The sequence below is a fragment of the Citrus sinensis genome, chromosome 7 (genome assembly GCF_022201045.2).
Source record: "Citrus sinensis cultivar Valencia sweet orange chromosome 7, DVS_A1.0, whole genome shotgun sequence".
Classification (NCBI taxonomy): domain Eukaryota; kingdom Viridiplantae; phylum Streptophyta; class Magnoliopsida; order Sapindales; family Rutaceae; genus Citrus; species Citrus sinensis.
Genome location: NC_068562.1, coordinates 8,055,103 through 8,063,275, shown reverse-complemented (window position 1 = coordinate 8,063,275; position 8,173 = coordinate 8,055,103). Strand labels below are relative to the sequence as shown.

At 34.1% G+C, this 8,173-nt stretch overlaps 2 protein-coding genes across 3 annotated transcripts; both read left to right on the top strand.

Moving 5' to 3' along the window:
- Nucleotides 1-88: 88 nt before the first annotated feature.
- Nucleotides 89-2,637, top strand: LOC102624923 (uncharacterized). Of its 2 annotated transcripts, none has more exons than XM_006465758.4 (3): nt 89-1,675; nt 1,758-1,847; nt 1,955-2,637. In XM_006465758.4, exons 1-3 carry the CDS (start codon nt 1,121-1,123, stop codon nt 2,015-2,017), a joined length of 708 nt encoding a protein of 235 aa, XP_006465821.2. In that variant the 5' UTR covers nt 89-1,120; the 3' UTR covers nt 2,018-2,637. The 2 variants fall into 2 exon arrangements, with proteins under 2 accessions (XP_006465821.2, XP_052300017.1); XM_052444057.1 differs by having other exon boundaries at nt 1,758-1,851.
- A 1,989-nt stretch (nt 2,638-4,626) lies between these two features.
- On the top strand, nt 4,627-8,074 carry LOC102625204 (GDSL esterase/lipase 5-like). The gene is made up of 5 exons (XM_006465759.4): nt 4,627-5,031; nt 5,191-5,321; nt 6,551-6,787; nt 6,906-7,161; nt 7,538-8,074. Exons 1-5 carry the CDS (start codon nt 4,749-4,751, stop codon nt 7,786-7,788), a joined length of 1,158 nt encoding a protein of 385 aa, XP_006465822.2. The 5' UTR covers nt 4,627-4,748; the 3' UTR covers nt 7,789-8,074.
- The last annotated feature ends 99 nt before the right edge of the window (nt 8,075-8,173 follow it).

The following is an 8,173-nucleotide window of genomic DNA, read 5'->3' as shown; positions in this document are numbered from 1 at the left end:
TGGAAACCGGATGAGCATTCGACTCATTCCATATTTTTCCCTTTTGGGTGCCACAAAGTATTCGTTTTTCCTTCAAATTTTGTATTTAAAATTTGGAACTTCTTTTGGTTTTCGCTACATCTACAATGAATGGGAGTCGAAAGGGGACAATCTTTGATCATTTCTCTCTGCAGATATTCGTATTATAATTATGAAGACGTGTATGCTTTATAATATTTTAATATTTTAATATTTTACTGAGGCTGGTATCACATGAAGGCATATGCTGTCACGATAAACTATGCAGTCATGGGTAGCCGCGTCAAGATGTCCCAATAATTCATCATCAGCACACGTGAGGTGTGTCATTGGCTGTTGCCACGTGCGAGTGTGGTCAGGCCGATACGTGTAATGGGCGTCCATGCGTCCATTCTAGGTATCTTTTACGGTTCTTGGGAGATGGCAACACCTAGGAAAATGAACCTCCTTGGCCTTGCACTAACTACCGCAAGCCGGGGGCGTAAATAATACTCAATTGAGGAGAATAGGCAAAAGAACAAGCAAAAAGGTAAAGGTTTACCCGCGTTGAGGGTCCTTCAGCTGTGGGGCAGCAATTCTTTAGCTAGTAGCAGAGGCCCCTTGCTGGGGGCTTTGTGTGACAACTGACCGACCATGGTTGCATCACATGTATTTCTGGCCAAGCTTAGTGTCAAGGCCTAGGAGGGGGACCTCTAAGTCTAAGAGCTCTCGATTCTTTCTTAATACGCCAAAAAAGTATCTATCACTAAGTTTTTTTTTACTACAGCAGAATGGTATCGTGACTGCTGTAACTAGTGATTTCTTCTTTTTTCTTAGGGCCGCAGATCTGTGTTATCTGATAATTAGATTTGGAGAAAGAGGAAATTTCTAACTCTTAACAAGAGGAATATAATCCATGTGAAGAAAGAAGTCATTCCTTTCTGCAGAAAGTTGCATTGAAAGGCATCAATGCCGGGTTTAAGAAAGGAATAAAAGAGACTACGGGGCAAAGGAAAACATCAAATTATTCCTGCTTCTTTCTGAAGCAGTTCCCTTAAATCTGCCAAAAGATATCATTAACAGTTAAATTATTACGGATAAAGCTCAAACATGAAGGCCATTCATGGGTGACACAAGACATGATTCAGATAATTTATGTAGCCCAAAAACCAGCCATGCATATTCTTTCAAGAGCTGCAGTTTGTTTATTTTCATTTTGTTTCTGTTTGTTGTCTCCATAGTGATATTGGTTACATCCATTGTCATTTTCATTGTTAAGGCTCAAAAGCCCGGTTTCTCTATTGAAACTTTAAGAGTGGTTTCTTTTGATCTCAACACGCTTTCAAATTCAACCCTGTTCGTTTCATCTGTTGTCTCTTTGATCCTAAATGCTCAAAATCCTAACAAGTTTGGAATCAAAATTAGCCCTGCAAGGCTCCACGTTTACATGGATGAACTTCCTGTAGGGGTAATAAGAGTACCAGGATTCAATCAACCAGCTCATAGTAAGAACATCAATGTGGCAACGCGCGTTTTGATCCACTGCATGAACGTTAACCAAGTGATGTCTGGGGATTTATCAGAGGATGACTCGATAAAAAATGTTGTTAAAGTCAAATTAGTGGGTGATATTGGCGTGAAGCTGCAGCTATTTCATATAACCATGCCGAAAATCAAGGTTGCTTTACTCTCATTCTTATCTGCAATAGATAGATGCCTATACTTCTTTTTAACTCTTCTACATCGTTCTTAATTTGCAGGTTCTCTTGGAGTGTTACTCAAATATTGACAACAAACAACTTGTATTCATAAGTGAAATTCACACCGCAAGAGCAGCTCGAATTCATAATGTACGTAAGTTCTGTTTCATTTCCTTTTCTTAATCTCTTGTTTCCCGAAACTGCTTGCCTACCTATGAATGATCATATCATAATTCAGAATTGCTTTTACTTTGCAGACATCTCTTCCAATTAATTCCAAATCCCTCTTCAACAAATGTGACACAGCTGTCTACATATGAGCAGAGTGATAATGATTTATGGGACTCTGTCTATTCAGCAAGGACTAATAATTTAAAGAGGGGCCCAAAAAAAAGGACCTATTTTACTTTTTATTTTTTATTTTTTATTTTTTATTTTTTATTTTTTATTTTTTATTTTTTATTTTTTTATTTTTTTGGCCAAATTAACCTGCTTGCCTAAACTTGTATGACCGTTCATCAGTGCTGGCCTTTCATCACCGTATGGCAGCAGCTGTGGTTAATTTGTCACTTTCATTGGCTTGATTTAACACCAGAGAATTTGAATTTTCCTTTTTGCCGCACTTCAATCTGCTAATTCACCACCAATTGGCCTTTGGTCTAATGAGAGAAACCTTACACTTACAATGTTGAGTGCAAGGGTTCAAGGTTTCCATAAGAGCATTATGGAGGTTAGTTTCAGTTCTTCCTCAATTATCAATTAATTGAGTGGAGACAGTCTCCCCCTTACGAAATGTGAGTGGAGCAGGCACCCCTCGAATATTAATGAGGATTTAAAATATCTGGGCATATACTTCAGTGTGTCAATGTATAATGGTGGTCCCAATTATATAGTATGATTGTAAATATTAATTATAATGTCTGATGTAATGTCAGTAATATCTATGTATAACAGACTTAAAAAAAAAAAATCTGTTAATTCACCTAACTGTGTCACCACAATGCTCTCTCTTCTTCCTCCACCGTCCTCTCTACTTTTACTGCAAATAAGATAAGGAAAAGTCATAAATATGGACAATGGTACCGGCATAACCTTTCAAATCAAATATAATTCACAAAGGTTTTGCCAAAATAGCTGTCAGACTCAAGTTGAGGATCACGTTACAAATGCCTAATTAGTAATTACACAAGATAATACCGCTCTTACCAAATGCAATTTTCACCCTTAAAATCCTAACATTGAATCTTATGCAGCCCCCAAATACACAAATCATGTTATAGAACCTACTTTTATATATGTGCTAATTTGATACGGCATATATGCTGCTAATGCTAAATTAATTTGGGAACCAACCAAGCAGAATCCTCACCAACACTTGAGATTTTTCATAGCTGGGCAAAAGAATAGCTAATAAATTAACAACCTTATAGCAAAGAATTTGATAAGTAGTAGAAAAATGAAAAGACTTAAGGTGATGCACATCAATCATATTTAAATTTTATGGTCTATCTTCCCCATCTTTTTACGGGTAGGGGCGGTGGTGATTATTGGTCTGAACACCTAATTGAAGGTGACATGAAAAGAATTAGTCCTTAAAACTCTTTGTAAGACTTGCTACCAACCAAAGCATAAAGCTAGTATCTTCGTACACACACTTATTACTTCTTTGGAGACACAATTAAATCACTGTAAAATCTTAACTGTCCATTAATGAATTAATTTTTAGCCGTGTTTAATGCTTTGGCGGTAAGCATCACTAGCCGGCCTTCGCAACCAAGTACTATAAATGATGCATAACGCACGCTAAGAGCATTGCATTGGCAATCCTGTCACAGAGACGACATTATTTATTTTCCATTATATGACATGACAGGCATTTTATGTATAAGTTAGTCCCATATCAAAGGATCTTCAAGTAAATTATTTATATACCGATTAAAATATTAATATAGTTGAATATATGTGGATTAGGGATATGTAGGGAACTGAAACTAATATGCATGGGATATTTTTTTCCATTTTAATCTAAGTCGGTCTACAATTTGGTTTATTTTATAAGAAAAATTAAAACCCTTTTGAATATGTCACTAAAACGATATGATTCTTCCTACGCCTTTCTTGAGAAAATTAAGGAAAAAAAAATACAAAGTCAATCACAGACTTTAATATTATATGCAAACTTTCTATCAATCGGCTGTTAAATTCAACCATACAGTTGTATATAATTACCAAATCAAATGTATATGCCGCTATAAAAATTACTTTTTCTGCCTTGCAGCTTTCACATTTTGAATCAGCTTGCAGTTCTTCGGATTCCAGAACTTTCAGCCGAATTTTTTAAATTACTTTTCTTATCTGTGTATATACTGTTTTTTTTTCTTTTTAGCCATATATTGACAAATGAAAATGTTCCAGAAAATCCGTCTATATCTGGCAACTTCATGTGATTGGACAAATTTTTGCATGTCTCAATAATAAACTATAGTTTTGATAATTTGCCAGCACATTCCAGGGCCCTTCATCTCTTGGTCAGACTTAATTTTAACACCTTGTTTAAATATGAATAAAATACTTAGGTCCTGTAATTTTAACACCTTATTTAAATCTAAATAAAAAAAATACCTACATTCTGTTTTGGTATTGAGATTAGTTAATTGTAACTTAAAATTTTTTTGTCAATACGAATTGTTGTGACTTGAAAATTAAGTTGATTTAATCCACCACTTGTATAATGAAAATTTTTTATAATATATTTATTATTTTATTAAAATTATTTTTTGAAAGTCATATTTATTAAACACCATTAACTTTTATTTTATAATTACAATTTTTTTCTCAAATACTTTATCTTGAAAGTTACAGTATATAAATATCAAATAAGATCTTAATATTGTCATACAAAAGCTTAATTAGTTATATATGTAGTTCAGTCAAACTCAAAAAGGAAAGAGAGACAGAGTTAGCACTTAATATGGGGCCATTTGCGCATTGCACGTTGTGTTGTGTGTAATGTGAACATATTGCCTGAAGAAATTAATTGACCCAGCAGTGATGGCAAGGCCAAGCTCTCTCTGCTCCTACTTCTTCACCATCGTAACCTTTCTTGTTGTAGTTCTCATTTCAACAACTTGCGAAGCTGATCAATCCAAGCTGCCAAAGAAGAAACTTGTAGCGAGCCTGTTCATCTTTGGCGACTCAATTTTGGATGCGGGGAACAACAATTACATCAACACAACAACTCTTGACCAAGCAAACTTTTGGCCTTATGGAGAAACCTTCTTCAAGTACCCCACCGGAAGATTTTCCGATGGCCGTTTGGTATCGGACTTCATGGGTGAGGTTTTGATTTTGCAAATCTTTTTGTTATGTCTTTATTTGTTGGTTGTACAATTTTTTTTTTTTTGGTTAACCAACTATTATTTAATAATGTAATGTAATGTAATCTTTCTTTTGTGCTATATCTTGTTGTCGTTTTTTTGAAAAATATTTTCAGCTGAATATGCTAACTTGCCATTGATCCCACCTTTTCTTCAACCGGGCATTATTAATCGTGGATACTACTACAGTGGGGTGAATTTCGCATCAGCTGGAGCAGGTGCTCTTGTTGAAACTTTTCAAGGAGATGTAAGTGTGTGTGCACATATGTATAGTTCACATTTTTGAAATGAAATTACTGTTGTTATCATTTGCATACTCACATGTACTCTAGCTTTCATACTAGGCATCTTGCAAGGGAATGTATACATTACGTGCATATACAGGGTAGAACTCATGTAACCTATTTGTTTGTTAATCCTTCAAAAAAATATTGGGTGCTCCAAGTGCATACTCTCCCATCTAGCTATTAGATTATTTTGTCGTGTGTATTTATTCTTACATGATTTTTTAAGAGTCATGTATGGTAAATTAATAATCTAATAAAAGAAGCTATCTACATTGATAGGACTTAAAACTTTCTTAAAAGCTTTACATAAATTTTACAAGAGGCATGAGACCTAACTTGCAATTTTGATTTGGTTTATCAAATTTCTTTGTATTTTTTTCCGGTTTTAATTTTTTTTTAATTGAACTAGAATACATCATGAACTAATTCTTAGGTTTAGGATGAGTCCGTTCAGTTAAAATGCTCACGTCTAGATAAATTCTAGTAAATAATCGATAGAGCTTGAAATTCAATGTTTCAAGTTAAGAATTTAGGTGAAAAATTCTAATTCAGTATAAACCGATTAATATGGGATGAAATTTTTTGGGATGAAATTTTATAACTCATGAGATGTAGTGAGAAATTTTATATCACCTTAGGATGAGAAACTTAATATTTTGTGACAATGACACAAGATAATATGGTCGACAAAAATATGAGTGATCAGTTATGAAATACAAGGCAATAGCTTACATATTCCTTCAAAAGACTCAGTTTAGTTGATGATACAAACAAAAACAAACACTGAGAATGTCAAGAATCAAGGAAAGAAAATAAATCTTTAAGAGCAATGCTACACATCCCAAATTTTTTATCTAAGCATCCTGTGATCCAAACAACTAATAGAAAGAGTAGAGAAAAAGTAAAATAAAAGAGCACGACTTTTGTGGTATATGTGGCAATTTTGTTGACCCAAATTCTGTGGGCTATATGTGAGCTTAGCCGGAGACATTGTTACTTTATTTTGGTTGGACGTGCCCAATATCTGGGTCCACAACTAGTCAACTACCACAGTTCATTCTTGATTAATCGATTTGTCATTACTTCAAATGAGGCCCAAATTCTTAATGGCATTCTAATCACCCTTTACATCTAATTTATCAAAAGTTAAACATCAAGTGATTTTTTGTTTTTTTAACTTTTTAACCAGGTGATTAGTCTCAAAACTCAACTTAGCTACTATAAGAAAGTAGAGAGTTGGTTGAGAGAAAAATTAGGCAATGATGAAGGCAGGATGAGAATTTCAAGAGGTGTCTATTTGTTTAGCATTGGAAGCAATGATTACTATGCTAAAATTCTCCTGACCAAGGGCTTCACTATACTAAACTCTTTCTCAGAGAGCAATCATGTTGGGATGGTGATTGGCAACCTAACAACAGTCATCAAAGTAAGTAATTTTGCTTTCGAATATATATTTTTAAAAAGACTAGATCTTTTGACAATGTAATCGAGTATGAAATCTGACTAATGTTTAAACTTATGCGTGTTATTATTGATTTTCTCAGGAAATTTATAAGACGGGTGGCAGGAAATTTGCATTCATGAATGTCCCTGACCTGGGTTGTCTTCCAGTAATGAGAATAATGAATACAGAAAAAAATGGTAGCTGCTTAGAAAAAGCTACATCGCTAGCAAAATTGCATAACGAAGCTCTTTCTAAGCAACTCTTTGATTTACAAAAACAGTTAAAAGGATTCAAGTATTCACTCTTTGACTTGAATAGCAGTCTAAGAAAAAGAATCAATCACCCCTTCAAATATGGTATGTCATTACACTTTCATTTGTTTATTTTATGTTATTTTATTTCTAATTTGTTTCTTGTAGTAGTAGCATGATTAAAATATAGCCAATATTTAATGTGAAGCCCTGCTTTTATTTATTTTACTCAAAAAAACCTCAAGTGTTTTGTTACTAACCTCCCAAGTTTTCGTTTTTTTAACTTGCAACTTATAATATATTATCTACAGTACATGAAAATTTGAGTGGTCAACAACATGTATAAAATTGTAAGTATAATATAAAATTTGGGGTTTTAGTCTTATAGATTGAGAGTTGGAGATGTTGTACCAAAAGTCATTTATTGTAGAAATGCCCTTCTTTTTATTTGAATGGAAAATTGGAAACTATGATAATGAAGGATTCAAGGAAGGAAAGGCGGCATGCTGTGGGACTGGACAATTTAGAGGGGTGCTTAGCTGCGGTGGGAAGAGGCCAGTGAAAGAATTTGAGCTATGTGAGAATCCAAATGAATACGTGTATTGGGACTCAATTCATCTAACTGAAATGGCTAACAAGCAATTGGCAAGGGAAATGTGGAATGGAGCAAGGAATTCTCACGTCATTGGGCCTTATAATCTCAAGAAACTATTCCAAATTCGTTATGTATAGAGACTATTTCACTTATATATAGGAAATCAAGTTGAATTTTACTCTGTTCTATTACATGCTTCTATTCTTTGGAAGACAGAATCAAATTCAATTGAAGCTGTTTTTTGAACTGTATTCATTAGCATCAGTAATTCTTATTTGTCAGGGCTCAATGTATCCAGTTGCTGTACACGTGCAAATTTTTCCATTTTCATGAGAGTACTTGGCCTGGCCGCCTTAGAAATTTTCTTGCAGTCTATAATTTTCCTGAAAAGAATGCACCAAGTCTTCTGTTTTAAGTCAAGCAGCCATCTGTTTGGAATTTGATTGACTACTTTAGAAATTCTTTCTTGTTAAACAGCAGTGCAAATTAAGTAGATGAGAAAGCAAGCATTAAACGAAAAAA